General features: G+C 41.3%; 1 protein-coding gene across 1 annotated transcript in view; it reads right to left on the bottom strand.

The window, feature by feature from the left end:
• Positions 1-19,663, bottom strand: part of RASGRP3 (RAS guanyl releasing protein 3) — a 45,922-nt gene extending 26,259 nt beyond the window's left edge. Inside the window, exons 1-4 of the mRNA XM_054279810.1 lie at positions 19,595-19,663; positions 2,361-2,553; positions 719-821; positions 25-87 (exon numbers count right to left, since the gene is read on the bottom strand). Coding sequence (XP_054135785.1) covers positions 25-87; positions 719-821; positions 2,361-2,430 — 236 coding nt within the window. The 5' untranslated portion in view covers positions 2,431-2,553; positions 19,595-19,663. The remainder of the gene's footprint in view (positions 1-24; positions 88-718; positions 822-2,360; positions 2,554-19,594) is intronic.
• Positions 19,664-22,028: the final 2,365 nt, after the last annotated feature.

The raw sequence follows: 22,028 nt of genomic DNA, 5'->3' as shown, positions 1-22,028 counted from the left end.
CTAGAGCACCAGAAGTGCATTTACCTCATGAAGTAGCAGATTTTCAACCTGAATTCATTGCAGTTCTCTCCGTCAGCATCTCTATAAGTATGCCAGCTAAAGAAAGCTTTGTGTGCCTTGACTCAGCAATGTTGCTTTATTCACTGGAGGCTGATACTAGAGCAGCTGAATTTACCAAAAAGTATCAAACTTTTCTTCTAGAGATAACCACCTTATGCCTCTGGTATTTCATTCACTTTCACAACATCATAGGGGACAGAGACTATTTCCTGGCTGTTCTTTTTTTTTCCTTATCAAAAATGCCTCTATTCTACAATTCTAAATATTCTTCTTCTTGCCAGCTCTGGCTAACCAAATATGATAACAGTTAAGATAACTGAGTTAAGAGGTATAAATGACATGTAGGTAGTTAGATATCACTGAAAATTCATAGTACTCAAAGGTCAACCTGTTGTGATACACTTGAAAAATTATCTTGGCTCATATTTACAGTTATTCAGTTGATGAACAGTTAGTATTCTTGTACATATGTAGAAAATCTACAAAGTCATTATGTGAGCATAAAGAAGCTCACAAACTCACATCTTTTAAGTTGAAGAAAAATTCACCTCTGAACCTTGTTTGTCATTAATTAATTGGCACATTTTTACAAGCAGTCAGGAAAACAATCTGCTTTTGACACTGCAATGCCAATTTGCAGCACTTTGTGAAAGGATATGTGGCCAGCAGCTTGCCAGCCAGCTCTGTAGAAGGCAGATACCACCGGTGCATTAAAAGAAAGGTTCTTGGCAAATGGTTGGAGCAGGGGTTTCCTTTGTCATCTGCAAAAGAGAAACAATGAGTTAACCCCATCATAGAAAGGGGGAGCTTTTACTCTTCAAGCACAGTCAGACACAAATGATCAAAAGTGGAAATGTTGGCTCTTTATCTAACAAAAAGGTAGGAAAGAACACCAGAGCACAAAAATGCCCCTTGAACAGCAACTTGCTAAAATGCAGTGAGTGTTATTTAAACAGAGGAAAAAACCCAAACCAGTTCAGATAACAGGCCATGGCTAAAAAAAATAGGGCATGGGCAGCACTGTGCTAAACTTTATATAAAGACAGTGCCAGTAATCTAAGGGACAAATCAAAAATTAGTCCATCAAGAAGGGGGAGGATGATTTATGTACAACTATATCAAATATTTATTTTATTGCAGCTTTATAGCTTTAAGTCAGCGGTTAAATTATTTTTAAAAATGGATCTGTTTCAAGGAATTCAATGTTAAATGTTAAAGCAGCACCTAGCACCTCAAATATGTGCCCAAGGTCACATCTCCAGCTGCCTAACAGAGACCCTTGTGTCTTTGCAGTGAAGGCACTGAAACTACACAGAGTTATTCCCTGGCAGACTGGCTGACCATCAGTCTTCTTCAGCACCTGCAATGTTGGACTATTCTGTCTGTCACTTTTTTTGAAGACAGTAGATGATGTGGTGTATGAAAACAGGAGCCACACATGGACTGTGCTTGTCAAGAGAGTGTGTACACAAAAGGAGACACTATTTCCAACAGACAGCAAGTGCATGGGCTCTGCTAATACTTAAATGAAGTTCTAGAGCAACCAGTTTGATGGTGGCCTACAGAAATGGATGTATGGGATTCACTGCAGCTGGTAGCAAGGTCTGTCCATCCATCAATTGGTCCATCTCTCTTGCCTTTAGATGCTTATTTCTCTCCACATGGCATACAAAATTAGTCCTTCCTTCCAATCAAAATCGGCCCTGCATCTCCAGGGAATCTAAATGTAGCTTTGTGAATCAAAGTCCTGTTTGAAAACACTTGAGCCCATCCATGAACTCATTTGACTGTAATGTGATATATGTCATGATTAATGGTGTTATGGATCAAGGTCTTTTTCATCACTTCTCTCCCTCAGACCTGGTACATCACATTTTAATATGAGTAAAAAGATTATATGAGCCTTAGGTCATATTCTTACCAATTATTGCATGATTATTTGGAAAACCTTTAAAAAAATGACTGGTCAAAGTCACAGCTGTGTAACCACTCAAGACAAAGATCAATGCCAGAAATAACTCCTTGAATAATTCATCTAAACATTTCTCTTGGTAGAGGCCAGCATTGTGGAAACCACCATACCCACAATTGTGCATTATCTGTATTAAGAAAATTTAATAAAGTATGCATGTGATTAAAATTCTGGCTTGCATAATTCTGGGCCAAATTAAAACATGGAAAATTTTACAGAACAGAAATGTTCTTAGCCAAGAGAAAGACTGGCTAAACCAGAGAACAGCAGGATTTATATTAAAAGATTAATTTCAATAACAACAAGATAAAATATTGAAAGAGCATACCAAACATTTCAATACAAGTGTTCAAAAGCTCATCTAATGTTGCAGCCTTTCCAAGAGTGTTTGACCCCATTGTCTTTTAATCGTTGTCAAAAAATAAGAGACATTTTCACCAAGTAGAAGGATGCTTCTTCAAATGCCCAGCTTTTTCACTTTATTTTGTTGGTTGCATTCTTAGCTGGACTTCAATGAAAATCTGAAGAAAGTAAAAGAAATCATAATTATATGACTATATGGAAGAATGCTTACACTTCAACTCATCTTTTCTATAAACTGCTTTTTTCCCCACATGATAGAGAGCATGTGAAAGATTGCCATAAGCTTTCCCTGCATTCCAGCTTGTGTTTCTAAGCATTGTCCAATTGTTTGTCCACTAGCACAAAATAAATCCATAGCTAGGGTCATAAAACAGACACCAGATGGCAAATGAGGGCCTGCATGTACAGTGACGCACATTTTGTTCAAGTCCCTCTATTTACACTTGATAAGTCACTTTTTGTTAATACCCCTGCTTTTATGTTTTTAAGCATAACCATTTTTCCCCCTGAGGTTACTGGTTCATGATAATGCTAATGGTCTTAATTGGCACAGACCACATAAAGTGTTTAATGAAGTTCATAGCAAACATTAAACAAGGAGACAATTTTTCAAAGGACCTTAAGATCAGCTTTTTAAAGTAAAATAAATCTTCCCACAGTAGCTGGGCAGTCACAGAGACCTAAACACATAGAGAAACATCTAAATTTTATTGTACATCTACAATGCATTTAAACATCAAATATCCTTTTACCTGAAGATCCACAGAATATTATATAAACACAAGTTATAAATACAAGTTTTCAGGAGTAATTTTTCAGGTTATATTTAAAGAACAAGTCAGTACTTTATTATCTATCTGTGACTAAGCCCCACTACTGCCTGATCACACCAAGTGTTTGAAATGTGACAAACAAGTACATCCAGCGACTTATCAGAAAACAAAAAGCCAAGAGTAGAACTAAAACAGTCCTTGAAGTGAAACTAGAGGAATTTGGGAAATTAATTTTCAGAAATCATTGCCCATAACATCAACTTTTTAAAGCTGGTCATGCAAATCACTCTATATATATATATATATATATATATATACACACACACACATATATATATACATATATATATATATATATATATATGCTTTAATTCACCCACAAATACCAAGTTCTCCAAACCCAGTGTAACACAGATCTCACACAGCAAAGCCAGTCCTGGTAGGATTGACATTCCTCACCCTTTTTACAAAACCACCCTGATCCCCTTGCCACTGGCCAGGGTTACAGTGGACACAGAGCGACACACTGAGCTGTGTTTCTGCTTGCAGCCCTGCAAATGTCACTGAGGCCCGGCCACCCAAGGACACCAGGCAGTGGCAGCTTCACCATCCCTGCTGGTGCCACTCCAGCCAGGCAGCTCACACCCACAGCACAGGCAGGAGTGCTCCTTCTCCAGCAAAAGCAGGGCCAACACATCCTGACACAACTACCAGCTCCCAGGGAGAGGAGAAATCCCTTCTCATTCAGGGTAGGTCTGCACTGCTGATGATGCCCAGACTGGCCTGCAGCTCCATCAGTGAAGCGTCTCAAGCTCCCAGGCAGCCTTGGCACATGTGAGCTGCTCACTGCTGGCCTGTGCTGGCTGCCACCTGCGCCTCATCTCCATTCAGGGCACCACTGACTGGCCAGGGGTGCCCTGGCAGCACAGTGCACTGCATCCCAGCCCCTGGAAAGTGTCCTGCACTGGACCCAGAGTCCTGCAGTGCTGAGCCTGTTTGAAGCATGCAGCAGTGTTGTGCTTGGAAGAACTTCCAAATATTCAGCCAAGGATGCAAGTCCTATGAGGAGCAGCTGAAAGAGCTGGCAGTATTTAGTCTGGAAACAAGTAGACTGAGGGGACATCTTACCACTCTGTACAACTGCCTGAAAGGAGCTGGCAGCAGCCTGGGGTTGGCCTCTTCTCCCAGGGAACAAGGAACAGAATGAGAGGAAATGGTCTCAAGTCCCACCAGGGGAGAAATTTAGATTGGATATTAGGGAAAACTTCACTGGAAGGCTGGCCAAGCACAGGCTGCCCAGGGAAGTGGCTGAGTCACCATCCCTGGAAGCATGTAAAAGACATGTAGATGTGGCACTTAGGGACATGGTTTGGTGATGGATTGGGCAGTGTTTTGTTAATGGTTGGATTTGACGATCCTAAAATTGTATTTTCCAACCTGAACAACCCTATGGCTCTGTAGTATTACTTTTAGATGTGTTCCTACAGCCAGGTTCTTTCTGGTCTCATCCAGCAAGGGATTTAGACACGACACTCTCTCCCCTGAAGCTGAGAGGGTCCTGGAGGATGTAAGCACAGCTCATGGAACAGGGAGTTTCTACCAGGCAGTGCACACACGATGCCTCAGCCCAAGCCAGCCAACAAGAAACTTCATCAGAGAGGTGCAAGCATTAGATCCCACCCCTCCTGGGTGGAAGGAAGCGCTCTCCTCTGAATTTGGTGGTGCAGAACCCCCTCTTGAAAGAACATGTCTGCTTTTCTAGGAATCACACAGAGATGCTACTTGCAATGAACTGAGGGGAGACTAAACTAATCCCGTCACACAACAGCAAACAGAGCCTGCAGTTAAGGAAAAGGTGAGTGAGTACACAGAGGTCCTTGGCTCCAAGCCTGTGTAGCAGGTGGTGGTGTCCAACAGGCTGGCTCTGGGGCTGGGCTGGGCAGCCTCAACCCTTCCTGGCCAACACTGAAACCCAAAGCGGTGTGACGTGAGCAGGAGAATGCAGAGAGATGTGTGACTCTCTCAGCTGCTGGTCAGGCCACAAGAGCTATGGTTACCCTAGGGTTAGTCTTTCCTCCCAAGACTGTTTATGTATTTAAAGTGAAAAAATAAAAAAGTAAGCAGAGCATTTGTTTGGTTTGCTTTCAGAGTTAACCAGCAGCTGGGCAGTGTTTTTTCAAGGTCACAACCTTGTACACTTAACTTTTGCTAGAATCCCACTTTGGGCACATTTTTCCTTTTTGACCATACCCAAGTCCTTCTCTAAGTGCTTAAATACCTGGTGTAATTTCCACAAAGCCAGCTATCTAGCTCTTCCAGATTTATCTGACTTAGGTTTTCTTTCAAGAGGATAAAAATAAAATAATTTCCATTTCAAAATATTTTTAGTCACTGCTTCAAAAATTAAATGGGGAAAAACTATTGTATTTTCTGTCTAAGCTTAGAAAATTGTTGAGTATGAAATATAGGAATGGAAGAGATTTGAACTGGCTTTTAAATCTTGTTGGTATTCCCATCATATGTAAAATATAGCACAGGAGAGCATCATCTCTGTCTTCCACTGACAACAGTATAAAGGCAGCCATATGGTAATCAACAAATATTGCTGTGGGTAAAATTGAAGGTTTGGTGTTTTTCTTCAATTTCACAACAACTACTTAAGTAGCAGACACCTGGATCCTGACAGATCCTGTCCTCCCAAACAGCCTATCAGATCACTAAAGGTCAGAACATTACTATAATAATGCTTCTTAAAGAAGAATAAGGCATTTCCACCAAGTGAAGAACCGGCTGGCTGGGTCTGAGTCAAAACCTGATATCACATCTCCTGACTGCAGACTCCAAAACCCACAAGCATTACATCATTCCTTGTGTGATCAAGCACTGCTGTTCTACTAAAACAATAAAGGAATTGTCTATAACCATGCCACCATGGTATCCAACCCCACACCAGCACCTGCAGAGATGGATGAGTAAAATACAACTTCAAATTTCATCTACACAAATTAAATAAGCTATATTCTGTCAACAGTTCACTGCAAGAAGGACACAAAATTACAAATAAAATAGAATCATCACAAAGTATTTCTACAAGTAAAAATTTTAAAACGTTTGAGATATGTGGCAATTATTAACAAATTGATTGCCAAAAGTACAGTTGGACTTTCAAATAAAGATAACTTTGAGAATTTCTACCCTCATTCTCATTTCTTTACCAGGTCACTTGGAATGGCAATCTCCCCTGCAAGTCTTGCTGGTAACCCACCCCATGCTGGGAAGGGATAATCAGGAATAGGTGAAGGCTGCCACAGCAGCAATGCCACCAACACAGACCTTAGCACTCGCTCAAAGCCACCAGTTTTTTCTCCTTCATTTAGGCAATAGAAACAACCATAATATCCCTATGAACCAAGTCATGGTGTCAGGCATGTCATGCTTTATTTTATGCAATATTTCTATCATGGGATGTGCACTTCCTCCCTAGGGAGAAAGCAGAAACAACTGCAGTGATGTGCTCAGAGGTTAGAAGCTTGCCATGGACTGAACTACAAAACACAGAGCTCCTCCCAAGTCCTGCCATCAGCTCAAGTGCCACCAGCCACATGCACATGGTTCATCTGAGCAGATGGGTTTCCTCAGCACTTTGTGCAGTGTAATTGCATTTTGTGTTCAACATTTTGGAAGTGTTGAGATGATGCTGTTGTGGACTGTCCTGCTATATTACTTGAAACAAGTATGGAGGCTGTGAGCTCTTGAGACAGATGTGGTCAGGAGCAATACATTAGTTTTTAGAAGAAAAAGGATACCCTGGCAGCAAACTTGTGATCTCATGCAAAAGCACCAAGTGATGTAAACAGGGTGGGCAGCATGAAGCCAAGGTTTAAATTGGTAAAACCAAAAGACTTAACTTTTACCGCTGCAGGCTATTTTAAGGGGGGGTCCACACCCACGACCTACAGCAGTTTAAATAATATTAAAATGTCAAGCCTGTACAAATCCATGGGTGGGCACTCCACGTGTGGATTTCAGGCAAATTGTATCGGTTACAGGTGCAAGCTAAATCAATAAGTCAGTTTTAAATAGGCTTAAATTTGACATACAGGGTAATATTTATTCAGCTAAATTAAATTCAAGCAGCTTTTTACTCAGGCCAAATTAAATGTACGTATAGTATTTTCCCCATTTATTAAAAGTGGGCTATTTTCCTTCTAATTAAAGACAATAAATAGAGGCACATGCAAAGAGTCCCACCTTGATACAGAGGCACCTCTATGGGTCCCAGTTTATCCATAAACATTCCAGATGCCTGCACACATAAGACTTGTATTCTTTACAAGATTAGGACATTCTTGGGGCTTTAAATAAGCCAGACCTCCCCTCCTCCAAGCCTACACAACACATCAGTGAATGCTTGCATTAAACAGCTTCCACCTGGCCGCTGGAGAACTGCTAAGTGGGAGCAGATCAACAGGGAAATCTAATCAGTAGCAGCATGCAGAAAAAGAAGTTGAGAAGAAATCATGAGTCTCATGAGAAAGTTTAAGGGCACCTTCCCTTGCTACACCTCTTTCCATTATTCTGTCTTAATCACATCCAGGGCAAGCTCTGGAGGACAGAGGTCACCTGCTACCCTGTAGATGTAATGGAGGCTCTCACAGTAAGACCCTTTCCTGTTGTTAGTCTCCACAAGTATCAGTGTAATTACCATAATAAGAATCCCAGCTGGGACTGCACCTTTGCCTCACAGATGCAAGCAAGACATCTGTTTGGGCTCAAGGCAGCACAGAGCTTAGGTTGCCTACTGTGTGGCTCCTGGAGTTGGCTCTGTCCCAGCAGTTCTGTATTTCTTGTAGCTGGGCAGGACCAGTTTATTCATTACAGTGCACACAGCTCTGTTTCTAGAAAACTCCGAGCAAGGGGCACAGGGGCTCAGGTATCTCCAGGGTGTGGCACAGGGCAGGGCAGAGATGCTGGGCTGTCAGGCAGCCCAGTGCCACTGCCTGTGCCCAGCCCATGACCTCAGCACCGCGTGCAGCTGCTGCAGGATGGCGCATCTGGCTCTCCAGTGACCTTTGTTGTATGGAGCAGGGACACAGAACAAGGGACACATTGTGGCACTGCTCCCTGAATGCAAGATACAAGTCTTGCTGTGGGCAGGAGAGGAATGAAAATGGAATATGGGAGTCCTGGGCTCCTCTGACTTCCCAGGGCTCATTCACCTTTGTTGCACACCTTCAGATTGTAGTTACACAATAAACCACAGCACCTATCTGCAGCCTATTGCTTCGATTCACTTTTTGTTGTTGTTTTTGCATCAAAGGGGAACTTTAAAAGACACTGAACAACAGAGTGGGATGTCTGTGACTGAAAAGAAGATGGGACAGGTACTCTGCTGGTGGCCAGCTGGAGCAAATCCTTTGGAGAGACAGCCAGCAGTGCACAAGGTCAGGGTCTGTCCTCAGCAGTGTCTCACCACTGCTGCTCCCTTCTCACTCTGTCCTGGGCTCCAGCATGGGTCCTCTGTGGGCCACAGTCCCTTCAGAAGTGCACTTGCCCTTCCATGAACTTATCAATGGGCCAGAGGCTCTTCAGGGAAGTACCTGCTTTTCCACAGAGCACTCCTCTGACCTTATTATTCCCTCTCTTCTTCCCTCCTCCTGTCCATTCCCTTGTTTTTTCCGTGTTTTCCCTCCTCAGAATTTTCTGCCTTTTCTTCAATATGTTTTTCCAGAGGTGCCATGAGCTTGGCTGATGGTCTCAGCTGCATGGGGTCCCTTGCAAACACAGCTGGAGGTGGCTGTGTCTGACACAGGGCAGCCCCTGGCCTTCATCCACAGAGCCCAGTCCTGCAGACTCTCTGCTGCCAAACCCTCGCTATTTGCATCCACTTTAGCCTCTGAGGGATGAGCATTTGTGCCTTAGCACAAAAATATTCAAGTTACAAATTCTCAAAATATGTTTTATTATGCTTAATTTTGAGAGAAGGCTCCACTAAGCTTAATATTTACTTTCACAAGTCGCCCAATGAACATAGAAGGGTAATACAAGCCATTTCAAGCCCTAGACATCTAGTCTTCTATGGAAACAGAGGTTAAATTAATGGGGCCACAGGTAAGAGACCAAGTGGATATATGGATCCACTCCCATGGATTACCCAGGTGTTAGTTCAGACCCACACACAGAAGACCATGGTGTCTGGTACAAGGTGATAAATTAGCATATGGAGTACAATACATGCTGACCTAAGATAAAAAAGAAGCTTACAGAAATCATGAGGAATGCCAATGGACAGTCACAAGACCAAATCAGAATCTCAGTAATCAGAAAGTCAGTAATCAGTAATCAGAAAATCAGTAATCAGTAATTGATTAAGGCTTGAGCTGCTTAGGTAGCATTTTGTTTAGCATTCTTCCTGTGAAACATAACCAAGAAGATTTCAGAGACAACTTAACACCTCTACCACCACCACCACCCCCAGGTTTTCTTCATTATAATTCATCTAAAATAACAGCTTAATAACTGGATTTATAAAAACAACAAAGATTACATTCTCAATTGCAATACTAGCATTTTATGGAATTGGTTATCTACCATTCTTTAGGTTTGTCCCATCCACTTCTATATTTGTTTCCTGTATTTACTTTGTTGGTATTTGCCTCTGTAATTTAACTCCAGCTAATAAATGGCAGGAAAATCTGAGCAGACATCCTTGGTTTGTTCCAATACTATGCTGATGGCAACTTCCACTTTCCATGGGTCAAGGTAGTAGAGTTGCCCAGAATGCACCAGGTCAAAAGAGAGAGCTAAGGAAGACTTTAGTTTGTTTTCAAAAGAAGAAAACTCCCAGCCATATTTCTCAGTATATTTGTCATGAAAATTATTTTGCTACTCCCAGTAAAGTCAAATTACCAATATCAGACATTTGATTAACATGTGTGACACCAGGGGATGCAGCTTTTCTGGGAATCTTTGTGCTTCAGACACATTAGAGATCTCCAGCACTGAGGGAGAGGACAGCAACAGCAGTAAGAGTTTCACTCACTTGAACTTGATCTTTTTTCAGAAGCCAAGCAAGACACCATCAATGCCTCCTACAAGTTATATTACTGCCTTCTGAGAAACTCCTGGCAATTACCTTTGCTATTCACAGACTTGCATAGAGCATCTTTCAAGAGTAAGTTTGCTTTGTTAGCCTAGTCAAGTCAGAGTTAAAATACATCTTATAGTCACAACTCCTTACACTGTTACATGCCTATAATGAGCCTGGTCCAGCCGAAGTAGAAACCAATTATTTTAGTTATTTTAAAAAACATCTGGGGAAGTAATCAACCCTTCAGTTTGTCAGAAAGACAACCCCCCAGAATATTTATTACCATCTGAGCAATGGTAATAATATAATAATATATCTGTCACAAAATATTTTAATATTTTATTATTGTTTACCTTATTGTTATTACCTTATTTATTATTGTTTACCTTAACCAGATATGTTCTCTTCAAGACAAGCCAGCAAAATCACATTTATTAATTAGATTACTAAGAAATCCTAGGCCCTATCTGCCTAGACTTTCTTGTATGTTCAGCTTGAAAATCTACCACAACACTTGCTATGTCTTATTTTTAACTAAGGCAAAATTTTTCAGTAGCAGCATAGTCCCTATGTAGTGACTTCTTTGAAGCTGTGAAATATTCCAAGAGCGAGGACAGTTTTAGAAATCAGCACTGCTTTTAGTTTCACACAACTTTTCAATTAATTTTAAGGCAAAGAGGAGTCATAAAGAGCATGTAACTCATATTAAAATTCAATAAGTTATCAAGGTATCAAGTTCTTGTCTAATAAACCCATAGCTTCTAAATAATTTTTTCCCTTAGAAAAAGCTTTTTTCACTCCATATAATTCTTTAATTTCCAGTTGTTTCCCATTGTAGACTAATTACTCATGGAACAGTACTTTCTGTGCCCCACAGTGGGAGACAGCCACCCTGCAAACATCGGTGCCACCCTTTGTGATGATGCCACAGGAATTGCAGACACATATGGAGCTTCTCAAGCACACCAAGCTCCACAGGCTTCTGCTGGCCACCCAGACTGTAGAGATTATAGCTAAGTGTCCCAAAAAGTAAAATTTTAAAACGCTCCCCCTCTTCCACTGGCTATCTCTGCAGCTAGGTTGTATGAAGGTAAGACAAAATCATTCTCTGCAGTCACAGATGCCACTGGGGAGAATTCAACACCTCCTGCTTACCTGCTATCATTTCCAGCAATGATGATCATATTTGATTTCTCACTCTTTCTGGTTTCTGGCCTTTCCCAAACTGAAGAACAACTGCAGTTACTGTACATCCACTAAAAACAAGGGTATCACCTTGTGAAAAGGGGAGTTTCATTTCTTCTGCTTCAGTCCTGTTAACCCCTACATTCCCTCACATCTCTCCCAATGAATTCACAGTCTATACCTACCCTAGTGTGAGGAGTGGCCTCCCAGTGCAGTGAGAGCAGTTTTGCTGCTGACCTTTCCTCCTGTGACTGCAATCAAAACCTAGATTGGCTTCACAAATGTCTCGACTGCATATTTACAGCCTGGGAAGTACTTATCAGCGCAGTAAATTGAAGGCAGCAACTGGTAAAACAATAAAGGCAGGAAGAGGCTTTCAGAGACTTAAGTAATGGGAAACTGGATGTCTGAGATGGAGCAAGACAGAGTTAAAAGGACAGAGGACAGGACAGAGCTTTGGCTGCTTTCACTCCTTTGGCTGTTACTGTGCATTTGTAATGGGATAATCCTTTGTTTTCCCTTTGATGAGCACAGAAAGTGGTTCACATGGAACTGCTATTTCCCACAGACCTGTTAATAGGTCCCACACGAGGAGTGTGGCTGGGCCAGCTGCTAATGGCCAGCAACCCTTCTCAGTCCCTGGTGGCAGCTGCCATCCATTGGGAGCATTGCTCTGTAGGGAGAGAATGCCAATGAAAACAGCACTGGGGAGAGGTTACAGACAGGCATGGGGCACACAGACCTGCTGTGTGACCCTTGGGGCCCATGCAAATTCTCTCTCCTGCACACTCACATGAAGCAGGGTGCCTGGCTTGCGTGGTTTTGCAGCTGCAGAAGTCACCAATGCCTCAGGACTCAGGCAAGCAGCTGTAGAGTGAAACCACAGCCCTGAAGTCAGGAGAGATCCAGTATCTTTCTTTTTGGAATTCTGTCAGCTGATGCTGGGCATCAAAATATGTAAGCAGCTTTTCACCTCTGGTTATTATTTTTGAGTTTCCCTTGGGAAGACGGCAGGAACAACAGCAGCTTCAGATTTCTTAATGGTGAAAAGAGAACATTTTAAACACAGGCATACACTGTTTCTTGGGCTACTTCAGAATTTTTCTAAATACTAAGCCTCCAACAGAGAAGAGCAGCAAAGAGATTATTACCTGGTTTCAGTGTCTGACTAGATTTTGTACTCTTTTTTTCAGAGATAAGAAAGCAACCATCACTGAGCTGACAAAACTTTGTTTCCTCACAAAGCAATCTACTAAGAAACATGCACTGGTTTGCACATACATGAAGAAACAGCAAACCTCTAAAGCTGTTTATGATACAAGAAGTCTACAGAGTACAGGATATGAGAGCAGTGTCACCACAGTACAGGATATGAGAACAGTGTCCCCTATATTCCTATATCCAAGCTCTTGGGCCAGAGTGAGCTTTATTAATAACCACATACCTTCCTAACAATAAGACAGCTTGCAGCCAACAAGTTAAACGCCTTCTTTAAAAAGAGTAACCTAAGATTGTATTGTATATAAAAATACACAGAACAGCAAGACAACTTGAAAAAGGGGAAGGAGCAGTGTGAAAATAAAATCTCACAGAAAAAAGAGGAAAAGAGTCTCACAGTTCCTGCTTTAATAAGTAACACTTCAAACAAGCAACTTTGATATTTATTTTGCTAATACTATTTTGACAGTTATATATTTATTGTATGAAAGAATATCTATCACAGGATTGCAGCTACACAAATATCCCCTTCCACAGCCACAGAACAAGCTACTACCATAGGACTTCAGGAAAACAAACCTTATCAAAACCCATTGGTTAAGTTTGCGAAGCTCATGTCTTAAGATCCAACACTGCAATTCTTTAAAGCTCATGTATGCTAGGGATTCACCATTATTTGAAAAGCAGGAAGAGCAGTTGCTGCAGCTGTAACAGCTGAGAATCACATACTGCACCCAGAACACTTGTGGAGTGGTGGATTAAACCCTGCCAGTCAATTGGCAATATTACAACGTTGCAGTGTCCAGGTCAGACCATCCCAAGCAACTTGAAAGACTCTTATTGAATTAATCCAAACCTGTTTGTTTTGAATTCATAGAAGACACCCATAACTCTTTACTCCTTAGCATATAGTTATCAAATATAAGGACCTTATCAGAATTTCCTTACAGATCTGCTAAACTCCAATAATTCTAAAAAAAAAAAAAAATAAATCCTGTGTGTAGGTAGTAAAGCTAATATCAAGTGAAAAATATGATCAAGTAAGGAGAAGGAATTAAAGGATCAAGGAGCTGGGAAGATATTGATTTAAAAGCTGATTTAGAGGCTTAGGGACTTGTTCTTCTTCTCACAGTATTTATCATTGAAACACTGGCTGTTGTTGCAGTCAAGTTTTCATAACACCTTGGTCTTTTTCAAGCTTACTTACAGGAGCAAACTATAATTCTATAAGCATTAGTATACCAGGTAACCATGCTCAAGTCCAATTTTCCACCCATTTCTAATTCAATATAATTTAATCAGTTTGAGTATTCAAAAAGGAGATGGTTTTGAAACACAGACATGAGGCAAACTTAAGATACATTAATCTGAACACCACGACTCTTATTTTAGTTCTGCAATGTAAGCTGAGAACTAGATCCAAAAGGAGGATTAAGAGCCCAAATCCTGGCTCTCTTTTAGTTCTACAGCCTGATCTAGGGGTATGTTTCTCAGCCTGGTCTCTCACTTCTCCTCACCCCAGAAGGCAACTGTCTAGAGCTTGTAACCACTCTCTGCACTTTTAATATTTAAGTCTGAGTTAGTAACATCAAGAAGCTCCCTACTTAGGTCACTCCTAAATCCTTTTGGGATCTGTACACATGAAAGTCCTCTGCCTTGTCTGTGTTAAGCATCCTTTACCTAACACCTAACATGTCAATCCCACGCGACATAGGTGCAATCATGATGCCCAGATTCATTTTTCCAAGAGCTATGAACACTCCTTAAAGCTATGAGAGGCACAGGATCAACTCTTCCCGTTCATGGAAGGATTGCAGACCTCACCCTATCTTGGCTGAGACTACAGAGGAGATTTATCATCCTCAGAACCTCATATTACTTGAAATAATGAAGTTTCTTTGGTCTGCAGGGAGCAAGCAAGCAAGAGCATGACTCTGTAATTTAAGGGGATGAGCATTCACTCAAGAGGAGGGGAAAAGGTGAATTCTAGTTCCTGCCCCAATTCCCATTTAAGATAAATATATACAGACAGTCATTAGGGCAGGGCCTGGAAACCAAGAGTTTTAGGAAGGGTGGCAGCTGTTCCAGGAAGTATGTGTTCATGAATTCAGCAATGTAGAACATGAGTAACCAAGCTAAAGCAGGCAAGACATCTTTAGCAGAGGAGATTTTTAGTCTTTTAAGGAAGCTACTTCATGAACAGTGTGATAAGGCTGGAATGTCATGGCTATTTTGATTTGGAGGATAAATCACTATATATCCAGATAGTGAATTGACTCAAGCCCTAATTCAGCAAACTTTTTCTGATGTAATTTTCCCCACTGTAATCAATTATGCATTTGCATAAGCTGGGTTTTTTTTACTTCCCACTGGCAACACCAGAAATTTCCAAACAAGCTCTGGGCTCGAACAATGAGTTGCTGTGAAACAACCAATTTACCAGTGTGTGCCACATGAACCAGCACCAAGATTATGGACTGAGTGAATCTAAGTGAATTATGAGTTATGAATAGAAGCCTTTCTGTAATAGTGCTACTTCAGATTAGGAAAATTCAGAGTTTAAGCTGGAGAAATGTTCATCTTTCTAAAAAACATGTACAAGAACACAGCATTATGACAAAAAATATATGAACCTTGATTATGTGTCAAAGGCAGCCTTATCAACATGTTTGGCAAGCATGCAAATATCCCCCATACGAGCCATGTTCAGTCTATTTGACCATGTCATGTATGACTTTAATTCCAGTCTCTAAGACTGATTTCTGTGTTGAAATCTTCAACCTGTTTCAGGCATGAAGAGTAAAATATACTTCAGAAATAATGGAAAATCCTTGTTCATCTTGGAGATTCTGTTCCTGCGCACACTCCAGACCCCCTTGCACAATCCCATCGCTGCTCTGAGTGGAACAGGTTTCCATAGAAGAGGTTGAAAAGAGAAGCAGTTTTAACAGGAGTGGAAGGAGTTGTATATGGAAATGTATTGATACATATAATGTGGAATATCAATATATGTATATATCAGCTACTGTATATTAAGCTTGGTAAGACTTTTGTGGTAGTCCAAAGCAGACATACTCCTGAATTATTAAATTTGTGTTAATTTAAGGTGATACAGTTATTTTCTCTTTGCAGGAGCTAAATATATGAGGTATCTGGACAAGAATAGCTCAGGTCTCACTAATTTTGCACAAATTATTATGCCTGGCAGGTTCTCAAGATGCTGAGGCCCACTCCCCTTGCCTGAGAAACTCCAGATCATTAGTAAGGAGCATATGCATAAATCACAGGTGGGAGAGTACTCTGTAGGGAGAGCCAAACCATTTCACTTATTTGAATGTGGTCAAGGGGAGCAGTTATTCAGAGAAGTGAGACAGCAGATGGCCACCAAAACAACCACAGTAGTTCTCAGGGGTAATTGTATTTTCTGCTGAGCTGTAAACATCAGCTCTGTGGGTATTTCCACACACCCACATGTTGATCCTGACCTCATACACACTTAGGGGTTAGCTGAGCTTTCTGATGGGATCTCTCATGAATTCAGCCCAGCAAATACCTATGTATTTGCAGGATTAGTCTTTGTGGCTGAACTGGACTCACCAAATCTGTGGTGTTGATGTTGCTGGTGCTTGTAGCTGTTAATCTTTTGCATTTATTACAAGAGAAAAGTTCCCCCCCCTGTTACAACACCTCTATTCTGGTGGTCAGGTGGTTTTTAGATATGTTATACCAATAAGAAAACCAATTAATGAAAAAGTACTACTTCACCAGCTATTCACATTGAATAGAAAAAACAGAGAAAAGCAATGAAGAGCTAAAACCAGAAAACTTGAGAATTTGTTTCAGGCTTCTGATTCAAACTCTTAGGGGTAGAACCTTGCTATTTCTGACTTGTAAGGAAGGGCCAGCTTGAAAACAAATTTATCAAATTCAGCAGTGAAAAGTGAATATGCCATAAATATGTTAAAAGAAAACACTCAGTGCAAGTTGTTTAGAGTACCTGTACCAATGTATTGTAACCAGGCCTGGGTAGCTTAGAAAAAAAGAAAATGACACAAGTGCCCTTACAGTATTTTTAAAAGTAGTTTCCTCTCTTTATTCAGGAATATCCTGGGAGTGGCTCCTTGGTACAATGGCATTTTCAACTAGAGAGAGGGGCTAACACAACTGCAGCTGCCTCTCAGCTGCATGTTTTGCTCTAGAGCAGAAATATACCCATTCAGAGAGCTGCCAGGCTGCCCTGAGCATTTCCTCAGAGCAAAGGGACAAGATTTAACAGGACCCTTACAACGCTCTCAGAGGGTCTGCACTGAGCTTCTGCGCAGGGACAGCAGTGTCCCCACTGTTACCCAGGCTCCTGCACAATGTAATAAAAACCAATCCAGGATGAACTTTCAGTTTTATATTGGGCTTTCTAGAAATCCATCAAGGGGCAATCCAAGGGCAGAGCAAAGAATGCTGAAATTTAATTACTGTGCTTCATGCCTATGCAGACCTGCCTGACTTACATGAACATAATGGGGGGGGGGGGGGTATATTCAAGAAGCTGAGCATTGTTTTTTATGAGATCAGGAAATTATAAAATAATGTAAAAAGGTGGTAGTACAGAGGTTGTGTTTTCTGCTCTAGTGCAAAATCAGTGTGTGGCCCAGTGGTGTTCCATATCTGGTGTTGCAGTGACAGGTATTGCAGTTAGAATTCATGAGAAAAGCCAAAAAATGGGGAGAGCCTGATGACTGCACTTATTTCTCAAAGTACACTAGCTGTGTTTAACAGCAAATATTCATGTCAAAGTGAGTTAGTGATAAGGATTGAAACAGTTACACTCTTGAGAATCTTGTGATGATCGGGTTTCCTTCATTTTGTGGACAGAGAATTTAAGTCTCATGATGAGTCCTGAATTTACATTACTGTATCAGAATCAGATACAGTAATGACAGCTGGAAGCTGTAAATAGAGCAGGGTTTTTTGTCTTAAACTTTGCAGATCCAAGTGATGAGTTATTCTCCTTGATTGCAAATTACCTTTATAACCAACAGTAAAGAGGCACAAAACTGAGCTCTCCCACCACATTTCTTTGAGACAGTTCAGCTATCACTGTAAGAAGATGTTTTCAGACATTATTACCTGAAGGCAAGCTCAGTAGTGCAGTTATCTCATGTTTACTTTGCAATCATGATTTTGCCTCTTTTATATTACAGTTAACTCCCAGCTCTGTGGAGAATTAATCAGCTGCACAAGGGGCACACAAAGCTGGCTCACAATCCAGATGGTGCAGAGCCGTATGGATTTACATCCACCTGCTGCACCAGCCCTGGCACAGTGGTTCTGGAGAAGCAGGGAGGAAGAAGTTACAGCAGGTATGGACTGAGCTCATGTCTGTTTTCTGGTGGATTTGGGGCTTAACTTAGGTTTGCAACAAGTCCTGGACAGTTTGCTTAACACAGAGCACTCATTATAAATACAAAATGCAGCGTCTGGAAACAAGCACACCACGGCATAATCTTACTTAAAATCAGAATTCCTACAGTTCTGAAGAAAAATAAACTTATTGTGGGATCAGTAATAAAAAGTGACAGGAAACAAGTTATTCTCCCTGCCCCAGATGGAATGGAGATGTGGACAGGCTGGAGGGCCCCATTGCGGCCAAGGTGCCCAGGGCAGCACCAGGACCTCAGGACCTGTGGCTCTGCTCTGCTAATGGTGTTCCACAGTATGCCTGTGGGAGGGCTGCAGTGTGCTGAGAGCGTTTCAGCTCTTGGTTCAAAGGCAGTCTACCCTTGGAGACACAAACAGGCAGGAAGCCACACAGACTTCTGGTTTTGTGAAGAATTGAAACCGATTGACATTTTCCCATAAAATTACCAATTAACTGTCAAAATCATAAACTATAGTTTAAAAGAGAAGTCTTCAAAAAGAAGCAATGTTTCACTTTCTTATGAAAGAAATATTTGAAAAGCTTATTCTCCCCACCTTTAAAGGAGAGACTGCATGCAACCTGTCAGTGTTTACTCTTACACCTTCCTCTACAGGACCCCACTGCTCTGCTCTTTAACCTTGCCCGGAGCCCCTTAATCTTATCACATATCAAGATCCATCACTCATCCACCTGCTCCTAAGTCTTCCTCCAAAGAAACCTGATTCATCTCTATGTAAATAATTGATCAAAAGTTCCTTTTTATGTATCCTACACTCTGGTTTTGAAAGAAAACTTCAGACTGTAAGAGTCAAAAATTATCAGACAGGGACATCAATCATTCATGAAGCAAAACCACAAAACATGCAAGTACCCAAAAATAAATTGAATTAACAACTTGGAGAAATTTAGGAGACTCCTTCCCTGGTTTTTGCAATTTTTCAATCTTCACAGTCTAATTATGGATTATAATTCAGAATGGCTCAATAGTATCTTAATCAGTACATCTTCACTCTTCCTGCATTTCTCTACTTGTACCTTTTCCTGTTAAAATAAGCTCTCCTTTCACCCTCAGAAAGTAACAAGCAATTTTACTCAGATTGATCACACTGTTTTGAGGGAGTACCTCCTTCAATTCCTTACACTGTTACTTTTAAGCCAAACACTGAGATTTCTCTATACTCAAGTTGCATCACTACCTATTGACTAGCTCTACAGAGAAAGGAAAATGCAATCATCACAAACAGCCTCCTCACTCCATCATCTGAGTAAGTGAGCACCATAGTCCCTTCCTGGCCAGCACGAGGGCGAAACACCATACCTGCCTTGTTCCAAAAACAATGCTGTTAATCACAGGTCAGAAAAATGCAGGCAATCTGAGCATGAATGACTGCTTATCAATGAAATTTCAAAAATATGCTTCACTCTTTCAAGTATTTTTATGAAAAGTCTAGGATGAAAATGGGAAAGCAGTGACAGTTTAGGAAAAAAAAAAATCAAAACCAGGGAAAATCACTTACTGTACTTGGTTCTGCAGAGGTATTCAACACAAACATCACCCTTCCTTGTCCAGCTGCCAAGTGCTAAAGCATGAAATGAGCAGCTGTTTCCTTCAAGCTGGGGCTGTGTGTCTTAACTAGTCACATGCCCCTCCTGATAAATCTCACTGCCGTGCCAGGAGGTTAGAATCTGAAGATCATTATTCCCCCTATTAGAAAATCCTTTTCATAATAGCAGCCTTTGCTGGAGCATTTGAGTGGAACACGGCGCTGTGTGCTCCATAACTTCTGTTTTTTTGTTGGTAGGGTTTTTTAATGACTAACACCAAACAGTAGATAAGCCTTAATCGACAGTAGGGGCAGCACAAGTGGAAAGTTAAACACATCCCTGTTGATTGCTTCAGGTTTTTTCTGACTTCAGACTTTGCTGAAGTCAGAAAAAATTAAATTCCTTTTAATACAGCAATTTAAACAGGAACAGTAAAATTTAAAATACTGTTGCATTCCTAGTGTCTTTAACACCAGGCCACTCCAGTGATCATGCAAAACAGATGAACAATCCCACCTTTGGGGATTACTTGTTCTTAAGGGTAACATTACAGTCTTTTATGTTTGGATGGTAGAGTGATGAGTACTGATAGTTTAATTTTGGCATCTGGCATTTTTACATCATGGATTGCGTGGCTGCATTTTGCCAGACATTGTATAGTCAGGCTGAGACAGACCCTTTGAGGCGAGGACTATCAGTCTAAATAGAGAGAGCAAAAAAAAGCATCCTTATCCCCATGTTCCCAGATGTAGGACAAATGAAGGAGAAATGCTGAAGTCAAGAAAGGAACAGGTTTTGATGGAATTTTCCAGGCTGATATGTAGTCACACATTACTGAAATTCAACTGAGACTTTACACTTAACTCCCTTTAGCTTGGTCACACATTTAAAGATTTTTAGGTATTTAAGGACAAAGGCGTACAGTCAATGGTACTTCAAGGGTGAGGTGCAAAAGATCATTTTCTAAATTTCTGAAATTCCCATCCCACATATAGGATATACTGTGCTGAAATCCTGGCAGTACTGCAGACTGGCAAGATTAAAGGTACACAGGCAATTGTCCATCAGTATATGATGTGGTAATGGTATTTTGATGTTTGGTAAGCAATCCAGATCCTGCAAGACGGCATGGATTCATTGGATTACAAAGGGTGTAGGGCATTTTTCTGAAATACAAACTGCACCAATAGATAGTGCTGCAACCAAGATTTGGGCAAATTAAGGGAATTTCTCAGAGTCAGCTGCCTGTTTTTAAAATTGTTAAAATAGAATAGCATATCTAGTTGGCACATTTGTCAGAATCCAATGAAAGCCAGCAAATCCCTGAAGATGAAGTCTGCAGTGGCAAAGGGTAACTCGGGTCGCTTCCTTTGACCTTACCCAGCTCTTCATGTTATATAAAGCAGCACATGGTTACAAAACCATGCAGCCAGCAGTGCTGCCAGCGTAGCCTGGAGCAGGGAAGAAGCCCTTGTGCTAATTACCCACGACTGCCTTTGTGAGCTTCTCCCATTTCTCCGGGGAAACAAGTTTCCAGAGAACAACCTCCCGCCCTGAAGGAACTCTCCGGGCCAGGCATGGGTGTATCCAGCTGTGGGGAGGCTCCTGTCCCAGCCTGGGGGGCAAAGGAGCTGTGGGGTTGGGGTTCCTCCTCAAAAGGCTTGAGGCCTGGCCTCCTCTTGGCCTGAGTGAGGTCAGTGCAGAGGGAGGAGGGAGGCCTGGAAACAGGGAGTGTTTGCTGCAGGTGTGTCCTGATGCGCACTCAGGCTGGGCAGCACCTGAGCAAGCTGCTCCTCATGCTGTCCTGGGAGACTCCAGGAGACTGTCCCAGGGCATAGGCTCTGTGACCCAGCACAGCTGCTGAGGAGGCTCTAAAAAACTATGAATTTAAAAATGAAAAATAAACCCATGAGGAATGAGTTCATTTAAATTTAGGCCGCTGGAGGAATGGCAATTTCCAAAAGGGAGTGAGAGCTGCCATGGCAGAACTGAGTTGGAAGTTCCAGCAGACCCTGGCCATGGATCACAAAACTGGATATAAACACCTGGCCTCGCTCAGGGAAAGGAGAAGGCACTCACTGTGCTTTAAGGCACAGCCCATTGACCAAATCAGTTATCCTTGATAAATGCCATTTCATTTCCCCTAAAATGCACTGAGATCAAGGGTAACAGAATTTTACGTGCAACTTTAAAATTAAATTAAATCCTAAATTTCTTTACAACTTTGAGCAAAATTACTTTTTGTTGATACTGAAGAAAACATGACTGAAGTGTGTTCCAAAATAATCTATTTGCCCACAAATACAATTTTTATTACTTTGCCCATTTCTCTGACTATGCCATATCATCTGCACTCTTTTACATTTATCAGCAACCGTTCATATAATTGATTAAATACTGGTGGTA

This window comes from Melozone crissalis, unplaced genomic scaffold (assembly GCF_028551555.1).
Source record: "Melozone crissalis strain CALT ecotype California unplaced genomic scaffold, PUWL_Pcris_2 ptg000027l_1, whole genome shotgun sequence".
In the NCBI taxonomy this organism is placed as follows: domain Eukaryota; kingdom Metazoa; phylum Chordata; class Aves; order Passeriformes; family Passerellidae; genus Melozone; species Melozone crissalis.
This window is presented reverse-complemented; position numbering and strand designations above follow the sequence as displayed.